Here is a 22789-nt window from a genome sequence, read left to right as displayed (position 1 = left end):
CACCCTCAGCATCCAGGTGTTGAAAGAGGAGACTTCAGGTGTCATGGAGTCCATCTTGCCTGGCCAGGTAGGGTCCTCAACATATGGTCAACTATTAGAAAGTTACTTCTCACAATTAACTGAAGTGTCTCTGGTACAACTTCCACCCGAGATTCTGATTCTGCCATCTTCTCCGTTTAAAGGGAACTTCCCTCTTTCCTACTCTACCTGATCACCTTACAGAGAGAAGATCCCTTTCATCACCTGTTCCTTTTGCCTGCTCTTCTCAAAACCAAAGCACTTTTAGTTGAATTAAATTTAGAAAAAAATATATATATATTGCCCTTCTAAGGATACGTAAGATACAGTTGGACTCAGAGCAGGGAGAGTAGAAAGAAAGAATTTCAATCTTTCCATCAAGAAATTCTCTGTCCTACTTGATGGGAACAGGAGCAGAGCCAAACTTTCTAAACCCTGAAGCTGCTGCAATTTTGTGACCATCTTAAAAGAGAGAACACAAAACATCAAATACACACACACGCAATTTCTTGAAATAAGAAAATTTCAACGAATTTAAAAATTATATATAGCTTAGAAATAAAAGGATCATAACATCCCCCCAAATTACATACTTTTATAAATTGCCTGAGACACCTCTATCGTACTTTTTCCCTGTATTTTTTGGTCTGTGCACTCTGATCATACGTCACAGAATAATAATTTTGTGAAATGTGCAAGTATCTGAAGGCAGATTCTCATGCCTTTAAGAAATCAAGTTATTGATGAATCACTGAGAATATGAAAATCAACCTAGTCTAGCATTAAATCCATGAGATGAACCTCAGATTGAATCCTAACTCTGCCAAGCACCAGCCTTTGAAACCTTGCCAGCAACATGGCTTGACACAGAAGGGACTGCAAGTCACATGCATGGACATCCCCAAGTCTCACAAAATGTATCTTCAAATCAAATTTCCCTTAGTCAGTCCTCAAAACGTCCTCACTTATAGCCACACAGCCAGGCTCAAGAGGAAGGCTGAAGCAGGAAGAAGCCCCAGCCCTAACTGACTGCTGTTAAAATACTTCCTAAACTTTACAAAAACATGACTGTGTGAACACATGGCTAGCAGCAATCCCAGAGCTGTGCAAGTGAGGAGCCCACAAACTCAAATTTCACTAGCTTCCTAGTAAATTAATCTCTTGGTGGAGAGCATAAAACAAAACACAAACACAATGTATTAGTTATCACCTGTAGAATAACAAATTACACCAAAACTTAGTGCTTTCACATACACTTATTATCTTACAGTTACTGAGGGAGAGGAATCAAGGCTGCAACCATAATGTGTTGACCTGGGGTCTGTAGTCTTATATGGAGGCTCAACTGGGGAAGGAGCCAGTTCTAAGCCCATGCATGTGGTTGTTGGCAGGATTCACTTCCGTGAGGGCTTTTAGACTAATGGCTCCATTTCCCAGTTGGCAGACAGGCCACTCAGTTTTTTGCCACATAGGCCTTTCCAACACAACTTGTTCCATTAAAACTACCAAAAGGAGGACATCCCTAGTGGTCCAGTGGTTAAGAATCTACCTGCCAATGCAGGGAACACGGGTTTGATGGTCTTGGAAGATCCTACATGCCAAGAGACAACTAAGCCTGAGGGCCACAACTACCCAGCCCACTTGCTGTAGCTCCTGAACCCACGTGCCCTAGAGCCCATGCTCTGCAACAAGAGAAACCCACAGACTGCAACTAGAGAGTAGCCCCCACTCGCTGCAACTAGAGAAAGCTCGAGTGAGGCCAGAAAGACCCACTGCAGCCAAAAATTAATACCTAATTTTAAAATACATCTTTCCTTTAAAAAAAGAAAAGCTATTGAAAGGAAGGTTTGCTAACAGGAAATCATTTATAATCTAATCATGAAAGTGACATCTCCATGTCTTTGTCACAGTCTATTAGTGAGAAGCAAGTCACTAAGTTCAGACACTTGGAGGCGCCAAGAAGCAGCTGGTCTCTAGAATAATTTTCTATCTCCCTCCACTGGCAGGGACACTGGACAGGACACAACATGGCTGGCTGGCCTACAGGCTGGGGCAAAAATTAGAAGTGTCTCATCCACTGTGACCATAGGCAGGGTTGGAGACTGAATGCCAGACCCCAGTCAAATGCCCCAGGCTAAGATTCAGGTCTCAAAATGAGTCATTAAATGCAGGACTGGGACAGATATCAAAGCTAAGAGCAGAGGCAAACGGGAGCTGGAAGACTGGACAAGAAGTGATACAGGTAGTCAAGGTAAGCGATTGGCACCTACGGCCAGGTATTTATTATCTTCAGGTTATCCTTGTGCAGGCAGCTTGAGTCCATGGAAGGGGCCAGGATGGGCTTCCCTGGTGGCTCAGGTGGGATGGTAAAGAACCTGACTGCAATGTGGGAGACCTGGGTTCGATCCCTGGGTCAAGAAGATCCCTTGGAGAAAGGAATGGCAACCCACTCCAGCATTCTTGCTTGGAGAATTCCATGGACAGAGGACCCTGGTGGGCTGAAGTCCATGTGGTTGCAAAGACTCAGACAGGATTGAACAACTAACATTTCACTTTCAAGGGGCCAAAATAGGACAGATGGAAAGGACACAATAAAGAGTTAGCCAGAGCGAAAGGAGTGGGGGAACGAGTGAAATAGGTGAGACAGATGGACAGATAAGAAGTGCAAACTTCAAATCAAAAAGAGAATGAGTCATGAAATGTCTAGTGTGGGAATACAGTTCATATGATGATGTTATATCTTTATATGGTGAAAGATGGTAACTAGATTTACGTAATGTATAGAAACAGCCAATTACTATGTTGTGCACCAGGAACAAATATAGTGTTATAGTTCAATTATACTTCAAAAACCAAATACACAAATAAACTCAGAAAAAGGGATCGAATCTGTGGTTACCAGAGGTAGGGGGTGGGGAAAGAGGGAGCTGGATGAGGTGGTCAAAAGATATAAACTTCCAGTTATAAGATAAATAAGTACGAGGGGTATAATGTACAACATAATTTTTATAATTAACTGCTCTGTTATATATGAAAATTTTTAAGAGAGTAAATTCTAACAGTTTTCATCACAAGGAAAAATATTTTCTTTTTCTTTTCTTTTTTGTATATATGAGGTGATGAATAGTCAGTAAACTTATTGTAGTAATCATTTCATGATGTATATAAATCAAATCATTATGCTGTACACCTTAAATTTATACGGGGCTGTATGTTAACTATGGGGCTTCCCTGATAGCTCAGTTGGTAAAGAATCTGCCTGCACAGGAGACTCTGGTTCAATTCCTGGGTCTGGAAGATCCACTGGGGAAGGCATAGGCTACCCACTCCAGTGTTCTTGGGCTTCCCTTGTGGCTTAGCTGGTAAAGAATCTGCCTGCAATGTGGAAGATCCCCTGGAGAAGGGAAAGGTACCCACACTCCAGTATTCTGACCTGGAGAATTCCATGGACTATACAGTCCATGGGGTCACAAAGAGTCAGACACGACTGAGCGACTTTCACTATGTCAATTATATCTCAACAAAACTGGGGAAAAGTCAAGTGCCACCCCCTCCCAAATAAAATAAAAAATGAAGAGTCAGCAACTGTGTGGAAAGAGAAAGGCAAATACCACAAGACAGCACTTATAATGTGGAATTTAAAATACGATGCAAATAAACTTTTTGGTAAAACAGTAACAGGCTCACAGAGATAGAAAACAAATTCATAATTTCCAAAGAGGAAAGAGGGTGGGGGTGATAAATTAGGAATTTAGGATTGGCAGAGACAAACTCTCCTATACATTAAAATAAACATCAAAGTCCTACTTACAGTATAGGGAACTATATTCAGTATTGTGTAATAATCCACAATGGAAAAGAATATGAAAAAGAATAAAAGTATATATATGTGTGTACATTATGTATGTATATGTGCTGTGTGTGGTTAGTCACTCAGTTGGGTCCAACTCTTTGTGACCCCATGGACTGTAGCCTACCAGGTTCGTCCGTTCATGGGGATTCTTCAGGCAAGAATACTGGAGTGGGTTGTCATGCCCTCCTCCAGGGGATCTTCCCAACCCTGGGATCAAACCCAGGTCTCCCACATTGCAGGTGGATTTTTTACTATCTGAGCCACCAAGGAAGCCCAATATGTGTGTGTGGGTGTGGGTGTGGGTGTGTGTGTGTATAACTGAATCACTTTGCTGTACACCAAACACTAACACAACATTGTAAATCGACTATATTTCAACTTAAAAAAAAAAAGTTAGCGACTGTGTGGAATAAACACTTCCCTATTCTTTCTTCCTTTCCTCTCTGGAGACTTTTTGCTTGTCTCATTACCTTTTCCTCCTTCAACAAATATTACCTGTTCATCTCTTCATTTATTCGACGACTCTATTAAGCTCCTATTATAGACAAGATACACAAGTAAACACAACAGAGATCTGCCTCATAAAGCTTTGTACTTACTTTCACTAGAAAACTAAGGGGAAGAGAACAAAGATTGAACTCAAATCAATCAATCTGGGTAGTAAAAAAAAACTTAGGAATAACACTTGGGAATCTGAAACTATTACCTATGCATACGTCTTCCTTCAGCAAATATTAGTTCGCATATTCATTCATCCAACATCCACCTCTTGAACTGCAGTTCTGTGCAGGTTCAGAGGCAATTAGGATGGACACACCTCTGTCCTGTGGGTGTGTATGGGAGACAATGTGCAGACAAAGAAACCAGTTCTCCAAAGTCAGTAAAGGGGAGGAACGGGACGGCGGGCGCTCGAGACTCATGGACAAACAAGCCAGCGCCAGCCTCCTCCTGGGTGAGCACCTAGTCTAACAGGAGGAAGGCCACGAGGTCAGCAAAGCAACTGAGCCCAGAGGCCGACGGCCTCTGCCCTGACTGTACCCCTGATTCCAAGCAACCAGCTCATGGAAAGACAGCGACCTCATGGCCTCATGAAAGCAGAACTATAGAATTTCAGGATCAGAAAAAGTCTTAGGCCTTGGTCTGCAGAATCGGGAAGGAGGGTATGGACAACTGGGGTGCATTCGCATGCTCACGCCACTCAGTCATGTATGATTCTTAGAGACCCATTGGACTGTAGCCCACCAGACTCCTCTGTCTCTGGCATTTTTCAGGCAAGAATACTGGAGTGGGTTGCCATTTCCTTCTCCCCAGTGGCTCAGTGGTAATGAACCCGCCTGCAGTTTAGGAGTAGCGGGAGATGTGGGTTCAATCCATGGATCAGGAAGATCCCCTGGAGGAGGAAATAGCAACCCAGTTCAGTATTCTTGCCTAGATTCGCAAAGAGTTTAGGTGTGACAAAGCATGCATAGGTGTTAAGAACCCAGTGGACAAGTGGGCAGGAAGCATTAAAAGGATACAATAGGCAGTAACAATCATAGAATCTAACGTGTCCGATACTAGTATTGGGGAAACAGTCTGAATCAACTGATTTGCTCTGTTTCTGTGCAAGATTTGGAACCTTTTTTTTTTTTTTTTTTTTTTTTTGGACCCTTACCTTTTTCTTCCCCTTAGATTTGGTGAAATTTAATTTTTTTTAGCAGCAACGCTATTGTGATATAACTCACATGCCACACATTTCACCTTTCTGAAGTGTGCGATTCAGTGGTTTTAGTATATTCACTGAGATGTGCAACCATCACCACAATGAATTTGATGGTTTTCATCTAAAGAAATCGTATACTCCTTGATAGTCACTGCCCGGTTCTGCGTTCCATCACCTCTAAGCCCCAGGCAGTCACTAACCTGTGTGGCCTTTGAACTACCTATTTGAAATGAAAAGGTCACATGCTCTATGAGCCTCAGTTTTCTCCTCAACTAACACATCTTCATCAACAAACACTGTGGGTCTTCAAGTAGAGCCCCAGTACCTGCACAGCAGGAGACCAGGGTGGGGCTGTGTCAGACCCTCAGACGACAAACCTGAGCACAGAGGCTGACGAGGGGGAATCTCTGGACAGAGGCGTTAAAGTTCAAAGGGCAAAGAGAAGCTCCTCCAGGCTGGGGACCTAGACAGGGGTGTCACAGCGCTGGTGGCATTTGCTGGGGACAGTGATAGCCTTTTACACACGCTCCTCTGGAAGGCCCAGGGAGACAGTCTCACAGCACAGTAAAGCCCTTACACTTTGAAGTCAGATACCCCAGGCATAAGTCCTGGGTCCCGAACTTGGGTTGACATAACTTCTTAAGCCTCACTTTCCTCATCTGCAAAATGAAGGAGGAAACCAGGACTCAATGGAGGATCAATGGAGGATCAATGTATCCATGGCTCAATGGATTACATCCCACTCAATGGGCTCAAAGTATCATATCCCACAGATGCACTGAACTTACCTCCCTGCAGCCAGAGTGCTCCCCACAAAACCAGACTCCTAACACTCCCTCCAGCAAGACCTGGAGGTCTCACCTCCCCACATCTGACAACACCAAGCACGCTTTCAAGAAGATCACATCGATTGGAACTATCAATTATTCCAACCTCAGCAGCTGAGACTCTGCTCACTCAGTCCCAGAAAGCCCCGTGCAGCTTGGAGCACAGAACATCCTAACGAGCACCCATCCACCTTCTCCTCCCAGCTGAACCCAGCTGCTTGCTAACCCCTATAGAGCTGCCAGGGTCTCCCTCCGTTGACTGAGAGCCCGATAGGGGACCTGCATCCCACGCTCTGGTTGTAGAGGCAGTAAGCACCTCCCCCTCCTCAATCTTCTCCCAGCTCACTAGCATCTTCTCACAAGGAACTCAATTTTACACATGCAGACACACATGCTTGCTCACACACATCTCTCCCTTTTATTTTTCTGGCTCTTCACATGTCACCAGACCTCTCACTTAAAAACTGAGCTGTTAAACTTGACCCTGAAAGAGAAGTTATAAACTGTCTCATCCAGGGATCTCCAGACTGATGCTGAACACATCCTGGGAGAAAAGAAAGATTACTTCCTATTCCCCACTGCCTGATTCCTAAATTTTTTCACCCGGATTCTTTGGCCTAAGACAAGGACATCAACTCCCACCCCCAGCTGCCTCCTGGGAGCCATCGACTTGCAATTGGGAGGCATGGACTTGCCTTGGAGTAAGCACCTGGAGGCATCCACAGCTGGACTCAACCTAGAACTCAGGGAAGGAACTAGCCTTCATCGTTATCAACCTTGACCATGAAACCCAACTCCAGTGAGCTTGAGAGGAAAGGGAATGCACTGGCTCGCAGAGCCAGGGAGGCCAGGGGTGGATGAGCACCCGTGGCTCCAAGTCTCCCGTGTGTCACCATCACTCCCTCCACACATCTTCCTGCTTCACACAAGTCTCCCTTATCCTTTTCCTCTACTGATGGAAAGATTCCAGGGGAGTCAGGGAGCCAGCCAGGCAACTCCACTAGCCATGAAGAAGAACACCCTTCTCCCAGTCCAGGGAGGATGCCCATGGGACCTGATTGGCCATGTGCTCAACACTCCAGTCCTGGGGCTCAGCCTGGCTCCAAAAAGAGGAGAATGGAGGAAAGCGTGCTACAGACAAAAACAGTAGCTACAACGTCCTCCACATGGCAGCTATTCTCAAACATGGAAACTTCATCTCTGCATCAAAATAAGGTTCAAGTGCTCTAAAGTAGGGGAAGAGTCTGGGAGGTCCAGAAGACTGCCAAGGAAAGCCATTCTGTAAACAAAGCTCTGTGTGTTAGGACAAGGAACTTCTGGGACAGCACTTTGTAGCAGGCAACCTTGAGCACATTGGCATCTCCTGACCTTGGCCAAGGACCCCCTGCTTTCATGCAGTGGGAACCAGCATTGCTTTACTTGGGCATCCTTGTCCCATGCAGGAAGGGAGGGTTGCTCAGGGCTCCCTCCACCCCTGACCAGACCGTCCACTCTGGGATGACCCTTGAAGATGGCTCAGTGCAGCAACCCACTGCCTTACTGGAGTAAACTTCACGGACTTCTTTGAAGGAATTTACTTCTAGCTCACTCCTATTTTGGGCTTCCCTGATGGCTCAGAGGGTAAAGCGTCTGCCTGCAATGTGGGAGACCTGGGTTCAATCCCTGGGTCAGGAAGATTCCCCTGGAGAAGGAAATGGCAACCCACTCCAGTATTCTTGCCTGGAGAATCCCATGGACAGAGGAACCTGGTGGGCTACAGTTCACGGGGTTGCAAAGAGTCGGACACGACTGAGCGACTTCACTTTCACTTTTCACTTTCACTCCTATTTCAAGCCTCTGCCAGGTGGGCCCTCCATCATCCTGTCCCTCCAGGTCCACAAGGAGTGTGACCGTGGATCTTCAGGTCCTGGCCAAGACCTCTACCACGAGGGATATGGGCCAGCTGAGCAGCCCCCAGCCAAGGCCACTTCTATAAGCACATATTATAGAACATTCTGTAAGTTCTGTAAGCACATCCCATAAAGAGAGATATGCTCTCCTGTTAGCAAGGCTTTCCCCTTGCCCTGGAGTAATAAGAGGCTCTTGCGTCACCCCAACCCCGTGAGCCAAGACACTGCTAGCTCTTCCCTGCCACAGATATTTTGAGAGCCAGCCCCAGTGTGAGGAAGTAACCAGTGCGGGTTGGATCGGCAGGGGATGCAGAGAATAATGAAGGGAACAGTAAAGGTAGCCAAGACCAGAGGAAAACCAGGGATAGACCTGGGACAGAGGCAGCAATAATAGTGATGATGAAAAAAAAAAAAACAGCTATCTTCATTAAGCACTTACTGCACACCAGGCTTTAAGTGCTTTACATGCATTAACTCAGATATTTGTTAGTTTTAAACGTAGAAACTTTTCAATGTACAAATGTCCTCCAAGGCATTTCTTAACTACAAAGATACAGAACCTTACAGAGAAGAAATCCAGTGAACAAGGTTAAAATTGCCAGGAATGGGACATCTTGACACCAGGAGCCCCAGCAGGATGCACTGAGGATGGAACAGCACTTCTGTGGTGTTATTGCCAAAAATGCAAAACCTCATGCTAATCGTGAGTAAACAATCACGAGACAAGTCCCAGCTGAAGGTCACTGTACAAATATCAAGTACTCTTCAAAAGGATTTAAGTCAGGAAAGGCAAGGAGAGGTTTAGAAACTAATAGATTGGAGAAGGTCAAAGAAAAATAACAAAATATAATGTGGGCCCCTGAATAGGACCCCAGTGGGCATTAGTGGAAACAACTGGTAAAGTTCCCATAAGGTCTGTAGCGTAGGAAATAGAATTAGAGCAGTGTGGATTTCCTGTTGTTGGCTGGCTCAGTGTTCATTTTGATCACTCTGATGTGGTCATGTCAGAAGCTGGGCTTCCCTGGTGGCTCAGATGGTAAAGAAACTGCCTACAATGTGCGAGACCTGGGTTTGATCCCTGGGTCGGGAAAAACTCCTAGAGAAGGGAATGGCTACCCACTGCTCCCTGGTGGCTCAGACGGTAAAGCATCTGTCTACAATGTGGGAGACCTGGGTTCGATCCCTGGGTCAGGAAGATCCGCTGGAGAAGGAAATGGCAATCCACTCCAGTGCTATTGCCTGGAAAATCCTATGGACAGAGGAGCCTGGTAGGTTACAGTCCATGGGGTCGCAAAGAGTCAGACACGACTGAGCGACTTCACTTCACCCACTGCAGTATCTTGCCTGAAGAATCCCCATCAACAGAGGAGCCTAGTGGGCTGCAGTCCATGGGGTCCCAAAGAGTTGGGCACAACTGAGCCATTAACACACACACACACCCCCAAGATGTTAACATTATGGAAAGTTGGGTGGAAATGTACAGGTACTCTCTGCTCTACATTTCTGTAAATAAAAAATTAATTCAAATTTTTAATTTTAAAATTATTTTTGAATTTGATGTCTTCTAAGTGCAAGAGTCTCCAAACAAATCAATCCCATCTCAGAAGAGTAACTTACGGGGTTGGTCTAGCAGCAGTGAAAAATGCCCATGCTTTGAATAAAGCAGACACTATTTTGTTTGCAATATTATTAAAAATCTGCCACGGCTGGGGTTTTTAGGGCTCTAATAGGCCCTCTTTGTTGAACAAGTACTCAGTTGCACGGACCATGCCAGCTCATTCCCCAGTTTCTGGAGGTGTGACCAGCAAGACAGAACGTGAAACGTCCCTCCCCGCCTCACAGGCCAACGGGCTCTCCACAGGGTTGTTCTGGATCTTTCTGTTCATCTTGTTCTTCAATCTAGTAGGGCTCAGTGAGAGAGAAGTTTCTCTAGCTTTTCTGACTGTGCATCACACCCCCTCCTTCTTCATTCCTTCCACAATGACTCACTCTGGGAAGCTTTTGCAATCAAATAAAAAAGGCATTTCCCACCAACTTTAAATGCAACAACTCTACCCCTCAGTACTCATGTCTCACATCCCACAAAAGCAAAGACACATGTGAGATCACTGCTATTTAAGAGGTTCGGGTTTATCCAGGTTTGATCAGTTTCTTGGTTCTTTTCTCTTTGTGCCTCTTGGGGGTTCTCCCATCTTGCTGGCCGGGAGGATAAGAGTAGATCTGAGGCTGGGGAATCTGGGGCTCTGGCTTCTGGCCGCTTGCTGCTCCAGGTATGCTGGGCCTCAAGGTTTCAACGGGCAGAACAGGCAGGACTTAAGCCTGGTTGCTCATCCGGACCTCAGTACCTGTTGTCTGACCCTGTGCTTCTGCACAGTGAAGTTCCTGCCAGGCCCCTCCAAGGCTCCCCGAGGCTAACTCTTCAATGTGCCAACAAAGTTCAATGTTTCCATTCTCTCCTCTAACCACAGACTGGAAAGAAATCACCCAATGATTAGTTAACGTCTCATGACTGTATCCTATTTTGCAATGAGGTAGGACAAGTGGGAAAAGGCATTCTGAACCCAAGGCCTTGAACCCTTGAACAAAAGGAAGAGTCCAGAGTGCCACTGATGCAGAGGAGGTAAGGGCCAGGTCTCTGTCCAGGGAGATCTTGATTAGGGCCAGAGCAAGCTGGGGAAGGCCTAGCCGCTTCTCCCCTACCCAGGAATTTCTGGCAGCTGAGGGGGTGCTGTCTGTGCAGGGTCGGGTGTCTGTGAACAAGCCCCCTTCCCCAGGTCACCCCCACCCCCACCCCACCCCTCAGCAGCTTCAAGGGACAGTGTGGAGGACAGAGCAGGGGGAGACAGCTCTGTCCCGGCCCTCTCGGGCCAGTTCCAGTTGTGACCCTCAGGAGAATACAGACAATCACGGGAGGGAAGGCGAGGCCTGCCATGAAGGCAGTTGGGGGTGCTCTGAAGGGAGCACAGGGCGGATATCAACAGAGAGGGCAAGGCAAGTGCTCTGACCCCAACAACAAAGGGACTGACCTTCCACACTGATCTTCTTGATCCCAGGGGCATTCACAAGTCTACCACACTCGTGGGCAACTGAAGGTCTCTGCGCCCCACACTACCTGCCCCAGACGTAACAGCATTCAGAGAGATCAGAAGCCAGGGCCTAGTCCTTTAAATCTGGGGGATATTCACCTTAGAAACCATAAAATGGAATGCCTTCCATTTCATAAGGCCTCTTCCAGACCTGACAACCCAGAGACCCCTTTCCCTAGGAGGGCAGTGGGTGCCAGGAGGACATTTGTGGGGCCTGACTGTGACCCTAAGTCTACAAAGTTGACAAGTGTGACCCCGAGAGTCTGTGCCAGATCTCAAGGCAGATCTATCCCTACAGGGAGAAACAAGGGATGCAGGTTCTGCAGAGGAAGGAGAGAAGGAGAGGAGGGTGGAAGAGGAGGGTGGCAGAGGAGAGGTGGATGAGAAATGAACTTGGAAAGGTTTCCCACTGGTTTCTTCACTAGACTGAGGAGTGGGGCTTAGTGATGGAAATACTGGGGAGGGGGACAGAAGGGAGGAGGCTGTGGGGGCAGTATGGGAAGCTCGGGACCAGGGAGCTGGCAGCACTAAGGGGCAGGAGGATTTCATGATGGCACACATGGGTGAGGAGTGCCTGTCGCACAGGGCGGGAGGGACAGCGAGGAGTGAGATGCTGCAGAGGTCGGGGAGGGACAGTCAGAGGACCCTGGTTCAGAATAGCGCCCAGGCAGAAGTGTTAGCCTCCTCCCACTACTAAAATCACCTTGAAATGACAATAAGGGAGACAAAAGGGAAGAAAGAAACCCCAGCAGCAAAGAAGAGAAAGTTTTCATCTCTGAAAAAATAGAAAATATACAGAATTGTATTAGTAAGCAAACCAGGAGAGCAGAGTCCAGAACATGAGTAACAAAGACGCAGGGGATATGTGGCCGGCCTTCCCAAGGGAGCCCCGTAGAAGCTCCCAGCGTGAAAGAGGGAATGGGGGTGATCTGACCGAGGGCCTGGCTGTATAACAGCTGGATCAACATCGCCCCACAACCACAAGCATAACTACACACAAAACAAGTTTGGTGAGCATGAGCTCAGCTTAAAGGCTAGGAAATGTTCCCTAAACTGAGCAGGGATGCAGGAAAGGCAGCTTCAGCATCTAGGGTCAAATCTTCTGCTTCCCACCTGAAAGGACATCAGCCTAAACTGGGACACACACTTATTATAGATCCTCACTCCAAATGCAGGGAAGTGGCCTTTTGGATGAACAGCCCTGAAAAAGACATCCTTCTCAGGAACTTATACAAGTCAGTTCAGTCCTTCATTCATAAAAATGGCAAGTAATCACTTTACTATTCTCTTCATTACCAAGCCCTGAGAAAATCCATGAATTACCAAAATAAAAGTCTATTTTCTTATAAGAAGTCATTGCATCCATAAAGACAGGCGGCTACAGAAAGACAAGTAATTAGAGAAAAAGATACTGTTTTGGAAATTTAAGGAAAAGAAAAAATACACAGCCAAAATTTAAACATTCTATAAAGGGCTAAGTAATAGAATGGTTACCACTGAAAACCTGTTTCCATCCCGGACCATGCTGATAGTTACAGCACAACCCTACTCAAAATCACTGTACACTTGAATGTCTCAACAGAGCTGTTACCGAAAATAGCCAAGCCCCCTCAAGCCTGAGAAGTGATCCTGCAGAGGCACGCTTTCTGGACTATTCTTTAGAGATGCCCCAGGGACTTAACTCCAGTTCTGTGGTGCCAGTTGGCTTAACACACACTACTGTTGGCTGTCTGCCTCCCCAGCATCACTTCACCATGAACCATGCACCTACACTTCCCTACACAACTTGAGCTGGAATCCTCCTAAGATCTGTTTCTGGAAGAGCCCCAACCAAGAGCAGGATAATACCTTTTTCATTTTGATAAAATTATTTTAAAAGAAGAGGTGGTTGCAGTTGGTACCAGGATCAGGGTTACTGATGACCTTTCAACAGAGTGGTCAGGGAAGCCAAGCCCGGGGAGGACTTGGATGATGAGATGAAGCGTCAGTTGAAGACAGGCTAGGGGTGGGCTCTATACAAGATGGTAGGATTCGAGAGTCATGAGCAAGCCCACGCTGACACTGAGGATGCAAGCTCCTGGTGCAGTCCGCTTACTGCTTGTGTAAGATGAAAGAGCATTTCCCTGATACAGGGCAGCTGTCGGGAAGCTGCAAGCACCATTGTTCAACTGCCTGGCCCCTGACTTCAAAATAAGCCCTTGGATTACAATCAAATTAAAAACTCTACTTCTGCTTCTTCAGCACAATCAATACATCCCCTTTCACAATGCACAATGGACAGGAAGAAAACAACTGCCAAAGCTCAGAAGCCACTACTATGATTGCTTGGGTGAAAATTCCTAAACACAGATCAAAGTGAGAGGAGCAGGAAATAAACCTAAATGGGCTCCACCTTTCAAATAAACCTAAACAAGGCTCCATCTTTCAATTTAAGGGCACACACATACACACTAATGCGGTACTTCAGTTATCCTAAAATGTAGTATTTCACATTTTAACACCTCCCACAACTGAGGCGTATCCTACAATTGATACAAATCATATTGAGTTTTTTAGTGGTGTATAAATAGTACTGCACCTTATAATTAATAAATATGGAATTTCATATGTAATGTGAACAAATAAGATTTTAGGGACTCCTTAAAGACAAAAGGGCCCAATTTTTGGCCTCTACCTTCCAAGATGATATTAAGGGGGAAAAAAAACTTTCCTTTCAAATTACTTTGAGACCTGACTACATCATGATAAATATTTTAATTTTTCACATTTACTGTTAACGCTAATTAGGTAAAGTTTGGTTTCAAAGTTATTTGGCAGGTGACCCAGGCATCAGGAAAGTAAAGCCAATACAGAATTAATGTAACAGAAAAATCAATGTATCCTATACCACAGTCCAGCACATGAACTATTTATTTTCCTGGTCTAAACAAGAATTTTTACTTCATCTGACATTTTTCTCAAGGCAAATCACAGAGAAGTTAACTTTTAGCCCAAATAAAGACTTCATTTCAGCTTTCCTTAGAGTGAAAATAAGCCATCCTTTACTTTAGTAAGGGCAGCCTTCCTTTCTGCATCTGAGAGAAAACAAGATAACCCAGTACATATCAGACATTCCAGACCATACCAATCACGGGTAGAAAAGTAGGAGGTGGTCACACTTTGGGTGCCTTTATTTCTGGATTCAACTTCAAGCGTGACTCAAACTTCCTGCCCTTCTTTTCTATTCTCCCCTCAACCAACTCAAGACAGGAAACCAGACTCAGGGATGGAAACGAGCCATTCTGGTCTCCTTCATCCTTTTCCTCTTAAAACCTGGTTGGGTTGATGAAAAGTCCAAACTCTGGCAATGCTCATTTAGCCTTTTTGACCTTCAGACTCAAAATCATCATGACTTGTGAATAAGCATGAAAAAGGTTCAAATACCAGTTTCCTCTGAAGCCTCAGTTATTGAATGTTTCTCTACGAATGAATTAGATCTAATACTTACACCTGAGATGGACACTCAGGTAAGAATCTATCTCAAGGGCACCAAAAGTGCTTCCTGAGTTTAGGATCAGCCAGTACCAATGGTGAGCCCAATACTTAGGATCCCTTTGCTGAAAAAGGGTCATCCCATGAGGTCAATGACCTGTGTTGTGGGCTCAGGTAATGACTGCATGAGAACCTCGGCCAAATAAAGATCTGGAGAGCATCTCACCCACCAAACATCATCAAGCACCAAGGACTGATGTTCAAACGAAGCTACATGTGATGAGGAGGCTCACCAAAGCCCCTCCGTGGCTTTTCAAAACATGCTTCAAAACTTTCTGCATCTCTTCTTTCTCTGCAGACTTGAAATCTCAGTGAAGGAGAATCCCTAAAAGAAACAAAATTAAAAGATATCTTCCTCAGGAGAGAAATCTGCTACTTGAGAGCACATGGTCACGGAAGCACATGCTTGTAAATGGACACAAGCAATTTGTGAACCAACTGCATATGAATGTTCTGAGAGCTTCATCATTCTTCTCTAAACCTGACATGGTGGTGTGGGCCACTGCCCTTTACTCACAAGCACTGGAGCTGAGAGGTCAGACGCCAGCACGTGAGCCCTTGAGAAGCACCAAACTTACAAGCCTTCAAAGCCCACAGTGAGTATCTGGGTCCTCACATCCACTCACATGTACGGTCTCAGCATCCCCAGTGGGAGAGGACAGTGTGCTATGTGTTCTCACAATAAGCCCTCTGTTTTTTGAGTTTCATCCAGTGCCTACTTGTTTTTAACTGAACGTTAGCAGTTTCTTCTCAACACAAGTCCAGGAAAATAATGGGCGGTCAAGGCTGCTCTGTTTCATCACAGATGGAACAAACATCTATGTTTCACGGAAACACACAAACCCCAAAATGGATATGGCTTAGGATGATACAATCTTTAAGATGCTGCTCCATCTCCTAGTTAAATTCTTCATACTACCAGGAAGTGGAAGCATAAATAAGTACTCATGCTCCTCTCTAAAGATGCTACATGGGGAAGCACTTTTAAAAATATTAAATGCAAAGACAAATGACCCACGGAGACAGAGAAAAAGGTATAGCTCAATGTTACTACTGTAGTCAATAGTTTCTGGGGGGAAAAAGTGGCCTTTTTGGGAAAGGCCTTTTGGAGAAAAATGTAATTAAATACAGGAAACAGAGATTATAGATGACACGTTACACATGACAATTAAAAATATGGTGACTTTATTTCTATCTCCTTACAGTCCCTACTATCACATCTGTAAGAATCTTCATCTCTATAACACAAAAATATCTCGAGAGCATGTCACAAGATAGTATATATAAGCAACAGTTTGGCAGAATTATAGTTTATATTCCCCAAAAAAGAAGATTTTAAAATTCAAAAATAACCATTAGTTTTATTTAACATGTTACTTTACTATTTAAAATACCATGCTCTAGTTAAATAAGTCAACAACACTGTATACAAATAAAATATTACACAAAATATATTTAAGAACATGTTTGGTATTTGATCTAAACAATAAATAAAAACACAGGTACTTCTACACTGAAACAGGAAAGCAGTCACTACTTAGGATAATAATTTTGTATAAGTAATATGTAACCATACAGCAAGAATAGAATCCTGCAGTTTCAAACTGACAAACCATTCACGACAAGGTCTGCAATTTCAATCTTTTCACTTAAAGTTCAAAAATTACATATGCTTTCCTGGTTCACAATGAAAAATTATAAATACAATATGGTTGCCAGGGACAATTCAATCTTCAGTTTGAAGATTATGGAATCATACTCATTATTTTCAAATACTAAAAAAGAGAACTATCATGATACCACGCAGGAGACCAAATGCAAGATAGTTAAGCTTTCTCATGATGATCGTAAGACCACAACATGATACACTGGTTGAATGTCATCCAGCGATGCTCATTTTGCAAAACTGATTGATTTGGTTAACACAAAGAAATACTGTTGGGGTGGCAGGGCAATTCTGACAAAAGTCAATTTTTTCTAGATGATTTTAAAACTTCATCTAAATTTCATGAAAACAAATGTAATTGTATTTCACTAAAACCATTGAGTCATACAGAGCAATGTCTCTTTTGCCAATAGGTTTATGAATACCTAAACTGATAATTTACTCATTATAATGGGAAATAGGATTATCATCATATGAGGGCAAAATGAAAATATGGTCAAATTCTAGAAACATGATTTCAGATGATGAGGGGACAAGTTAGAAAATAATGACCACTGGCTAACAGGAAGGGTCAGAACCATTCATTCTGTCTTATTCTACATAAAAAATTAGCATCTTCTGCTTTCCCTCTTCAGGAAGTACCACACTGAAGAGTTTAGGGGCCGTCAAATGGACATGACCTATAAAGGCAATTTTGATGGTTTTACATAGAAATGACCTCTAATGGAAGAGAACACAAATGGGAACTATTTGAGATACATTTCTATGTAAAATGTAATTTGCACATAATTCAGCATTTTAAATGAGCACTCTGCAACCGAGACCAAATATCAATCATCTCTTGAGGTTTTCTACTATGTACCAACATCAAATCTACATAGGAACAAATGTTACTCCTGCTTTTCTCTTCTATATCAAATGTCCTGAAGCCTTTGTGTCTCTCTGGAGCGAGGCCGAGTTTCTGAAGGCACATTCCAGTATAAACATCATCAATGGGGTAGAGAAGGACCCGGTCAGTTACATTGTACAGTCTCAGGGCCAGGTGGCCAGAGTACAGGAATCCGCCTCCTCCTGCATAAGGCGGGTAGACACCAGTGTAAACAACTTCCGGGATGTAGTACTTGAGTTTCTTATCCCGATGAGGTCCAGCATTATGAATCACGTCACCAATAAACAAATCTTTGGCTTTGTTCCCGGATAAGCTATTCAAGTAATTCAGGAGATGATGGGTGTTCACAAAAACATCATCATCGCCCTTGAACACGAACTCGGCATTTGGGCAGGAAGTGCTCACCCACCTGAGAAAGAGTACTTCTTTCAGAGACAAGTTGAAGAATGTATCTCTGTAGTTCCACAAAAGAATGTCTTGGTGCTTCTCACTCTCAAATTTCAGCATATCTGAAAGGTCAGGATGGTTGTCCTCTGCGGGGGTCTGGCCCAGTAAGAAAACTCGCACCACCGTTTGGTTCCCCACATTGGTTTCTTTGCCCCAAGATTCCCGAATCGCTTGCCTTCTATCGAAATGTGAAGTTAGGGACTTAATCGCCAGCAATAAGAAGGGCTTCTTTGCACACTTATCTGGTTGGTCTATAAGCAGTGAATAATTTCGACATCTCAAATATAGCAGAAAATCTTTAAATCTGTCTGGCAAACTGTTGAAATCTGAAACTGCTGACATGACCCTCAGGTCAGGTTCACAGTAATTTAGATGGCTTATATTGGAGAATCCGTATGCTTCTCCTGTCTGGTTGGCTAACGTGTTCAAAATGGGATTGAACCTCCTGTTCAGCTTTTCTTGTTCCTTGTTCCAATATGCCCGAGGAGGGTCAGATATCTTCCAGAACCTTTCTTTAGGTATTATTACTTCCCCCTTTGCATTTTTTTCTTGGCTATTACTTTTGGAGACTTCCAGGATCAAATAAATGAAGACATTTACCATCATCAGGATTCCCAACAACTTTATTCTTCGACGTCCAACACTCATTTCTCATATCTGAAATAAAAGAGAGGACCATGGTGCTGATTAGATTATTATTCACTGCATTTGCTCACATGTCACTTGTCTTTTTCATGTCCCCCAGAACAGTGGTTTAGAGCACAGATTCAAGACCTGCAGTACCTGGGTTCAAATCATGGCTCTACCATCCTCGATTTGAGCTCTGTGACCTCAGGCAAGTTGTATAACAACTGATGTCTCAGCGGCTTCTCCATTTATAAAATGGTGATAATAACCCACTTAAGTCAGGAAGCAACAGTTAGAACTGGACATGGAACAACAGACTGGTTACAAATAGGAAAAAGAGTACGTCAAGGCTGTGTATTGTCACCCTGCTTATTTAACTTATATGAAGAGTACATCACGAGAAATGCTGGGCTGGAGGAAGCACAAGCTAGAATCAAGATTGCCCGGAGAAATATCAATAACCTCAGATATGCAGATGACACCACCCTTATGGCAGAAGTGAAGAAGAACTAAAGAGGCTCTTGATGAAAGTGAAAGAGAAGAGTGAAAAAGTTGGCTTAAAGCTCAACATTCAGAAAACTAAGATCATGGCATCTGGTCCCATCACTTCATGCCAAATTAGATGGAGAAACTGAAAACAGTGGCTGACTTTATTTTGGGGGGCTCCAAAATCACTGCAGATGGTGACTGCAGCCATGAAATTAAAAGACACTTACTCCTTGGAAGGAAAGTTATGACCAACCTAGACTATATATTAAAAAGCAGAGACATTACTTTGCCAACAAAGGTCTGTCTAGTCAAAGCTATGGTTTTTCCAGTGGTCATGTATGGATGTGAGAGTTGGACTATAAAGAGGGCTGAGCACAAAAGAACTGATGCTTTTGAACTATGGTGTTGGAGAAGACTCTTGAGAGTCCCTTGGACTGCAATAAGATCCAACCAGTCCATCCTAAAGGAGATCAGTCCTGGGTGTTCGTTGGAAGGACTGATGTTGAAGCTGAAACTCCAATACTTTGGCCACCTGATGTGAAGAGCTGACTCATTTGAAAAGACCCTGATGCTGGGAAAGATTGAGGGCAGGAGGAGAAGGGGACGACAGAAGATGAGATGGTTGGATGGCATCACTGACTCAATGGACATGGGTTTGGGTAAACTCTGGGAGTTGGTGATGGACAGGGAGGCCTGGCATGCTGCAGTTCGTGGGGTCGCAGAGTTGGATGCGACTGAACTGAACTGAATAGGAAAGTTTCGAGGGCTGTAAGCTTTTAAAGTACTGGCTGGTCCACAGTGAGGTGTGAGTAAGTGACCCTTAACACTGTGGCTGTTTTAGATACCTGAGGGCAGAGGTACACATTAACTAGACAACTCACAGCTTAAACTTCCTTGCTTATACAAGGACATATACAAACTAGTGTGCTGCAAACAGATGTGCTCACAATTCAAAATGACAAAAACAATCTATATTTGTTATCATGTACATACCTGTATACACATAGCTATTCATATGCGGGCTGCAGTGTGTGCAGTTCCATGTCATCCACCATAATCACCTATTTTATTCTATTTCCTTTTTTTTTTTTAATAAAAAATGGTGGCCACGACTTTGAATTATTTCCCAACCTACCATTTCACAGATGAAGAAACCAAGGCAGAAAGACTAAGACACTTGCCCAAGGCTACAGGGCCAAGAGGAGACATTAACCACACCGAGTATTCAGAGAGATAAAAAGACACACACCAGCTTCATCCAAATCGCCCACAACTGAGACCAACCCAAATGCCATCGAGAGAAGAATGGATTATGAAACTGTGGTACATTCATACACTGGAACAACTCCCAGCTATAAAAAGGAAAACTATTGCCAGAGCAAAAATAGTATAGTGAGGGATAAGACAGGCCTCATACTCCCTTTATGTTAGTTTAAGAAGGCAAAAACTAATTTAGGCCCTAGAAATCTGAAAGTGATAGGGGTGGGGGTTTTGAATGGAGAGGGTCAGGAGGGGCTTTCTGGGGTACAGAAATGTACTTTGTATATCTTAATCTAGATGATGGTTTCATGTATGTATACATTTGTCAAAACTCAAACTGTATCCTTGAGAACTCTGCTATTTATAGCAAGAAGGAAAAGAGAAATGAAAATGACATTTTAGTGAAATATCAAAGGCCAAGAACAGACTTCAGGCTGTGGGCAACGCAAGAAAGAAAGAGTAATGAGACAGGTTGCTGGTGCTATAACTGCAGAGTTCTAACACTACTGAGATGGATGACCACCCAAGAACAACCGGTTAGATACGCCTGACATTAAGAGACAATCCTCAAAAGTGGAACGGCAATAACCGGTAAAGAATTTTCTTATCAGGTTAATTCTAGAGCTGAGAACTCATCCTTGAAAAGAATCCTGAAGGATTGCTTCTCAGGTGCCAGTGCATTATCTTGTTACAATGAACCTCTGAAGTAGATACTGTTACTTTTATTCCCATTTTATACTTGAGGAAACAGATTTAAAGAAGTAACTATGTTAAGGGCAGAGCTGGAACCCTAACCACGGTGATGGGGTTTCAAGACCACCATGGCAAATGGTAGCCACTCTTCTCTGACCTCTAGAACAAAGTGGGTTTGGGCGGGGGGCAGAGGGGTGGGTGGGTGGCAGGTTGCAGTTAATAAAGATTGATTCTTCTAAAATTTCAATACGAAACGTGGAAGTTCAAAAAGAATGACGTAGGACTTCCCTGATGGTCCAGTGGTTGGGAGGCTGCCTGTCAATGAGAGGAAACACAGGTTCGATCCCTGGCCAAGAAGAATTCCGTTAAGTCATGGGGCAACTAAGCCCGCATGCCGCAACTACTGGGCCCAGGATCTACAGTCCATGTTCCACAACAAGAGAGCCCACCACAGTGAGAAGCCCAGTCGCCACAACTAGAGAGTAGCCCCCACTTACTACAACTAGAGAAAAGCCCGCACATAGCAGCAAAGACCCAGCACAACCAGAACCAAAAACCTAAAAACTAAACTAGTAATAAAAAAAGAATGGTGTAAAGGAAACAAGCTTGGTATTATTGGAGGAGCACTGGATTTTGTTTTTTTAACTGAAGCATAGTTGACTTATAACGTATTGGTTTCAGATATACAGCATAGTGATTTGATATTTTTATAGATCATACTACATACAAAGTTACGATAAAATATTGACTATATTCCTTGTGCTGTACATTACATCTTTGTAACTTATTTATTATATATTTTAATCAAGAGTAGTATTTACTTTTTACTGTAAGATGTTAAGATTCCCTCGTTCTAACAAATAAGCCCCACGGTAGAAGAGGTATTTGTCATGCTGAGAATTCACAAACTTTTTGTGTCTCTTAAAAGTCTGTCCAGTAGATTCTAATCTAGTTGTTTGTATTTATTACTGCTGGATAGTTCTGGCTGAGGACATATAAGTGAAAGATGTTTTCATAAAGCCAGTCACTATGTCATACCTTCACTCCCCCAGAGCTTTTACACACCTAGAGAACGCAGCAGATACAAAGGCATGTGCGTGGTCTCAGCTCACCTGGTAAGCAGTGTCCCATCACCTCATTCTTCCCTCCCTTCTCAACCACTACCCGCCCTCCAGCCCTCAAGAATCCCACTACTGAGCTACCAAGGGCCTTCTTAAACTTCCTCCAAAGAAAGTGATAAAAAAAAAAAAACCCATAAGGTATTTCCTACTCCTTAATTATAGTTTCAAAGGGCGCCAAGCCACATACAACCTGAATAATTCAAAATATTCACACTAAGTCTAAGGGCCATGCCCTCCTCCTTAGGTCAGCTCCTTTCAAAGAGCCTTTGAACATACCTATGAGCAAACTGAAGGTCTCAGCCCAGCACATCTTTGGCAACCTAAACCTCTTTGCTATGGGACTGACTTGCAAGGACAGGAGAGTGTGAATGTGTCTGTGTGGGTACCTGATACAGTTAAAGAATCAGTCATCCTATTAGTAAATAAATCATGGTCTCATTCTGTCTTTTTTTTTTTTTTTTTGATCTCCAGATTCCAGACAATATGCTTTCTACAAACAAACCTTTCCTCTAAGTCAGGATAACTCTCCTAAAGTTAAAGTAGCACTTGACCCAGTATCACTGATCCGGAGGTCTTGCCCTTCACGTGGACAGGCTGAAAGGAGGACAAGGAAAGGTATGAGAGGGAACAGAGAAAGCCTACAGTGAGGAAGATCTGGAAGGAAAACAGCACATGCTACAAACAGCTAACT

At 43.8% G+C, this 22789-nt stretch overlaps 1 protein-coding gene across 4 annotated transcripts in view; it reads right to left on the bottom strand.

Moving 5' to 3' along the window:
* Positions 1 to 22789, bottom strand: part of B3GNT2 (UDP-GlcNAc:betaGal beta-1,3-N-acetylglucosaminyltransferase 2) — a 138841-nt gene that overhangs the window by 89312 nt on the left and 26740 nt on the right. For 2 of the 4 annotated variants that reach the window (XM_018055409.1, XM_018055408.1), the window contains exon 2: positions 16075 to 18565. The exons of 1 other annotated variant lie outside the window; for it this stretch is intronic. In XM_018055409.1, the coding sequence (XP_017910898.1) occupies positions 17363 to 18556 (1194 nt within the window). In that variant the 5' untranslated portion in view covers positions 18557 to 18565 and the 3' untranslated portion in view covers positions 16075 to 17362. Of the gene's footprint in view, positions 1 to 16074; positions 18566 to 18691; positions 18824 to 22789 lie in introns of those variants that run through there. One more of the 4 variants, XM_005686786.3, reaches the window with a different exon arrangement.

The sequence above is a fragment of the Capra hircus genome, chromosome 11, assembly GCF_001704415.2.
Source record: "Capra hircus breed San Clemente chromosome 11, ASM170441v1, whole genome shotgun sequence".
Classification (NCBI taxonomy): Eukaryota; Metazoa; Chordata; class Mammalia; order Artiodactyla; family Bovidae; genus Capra; species Capra hircus.
Note: the sequence above shows the minus strand (reverse complement) of the source record. Positions and strands in the feature narration are given on the sequence as shown.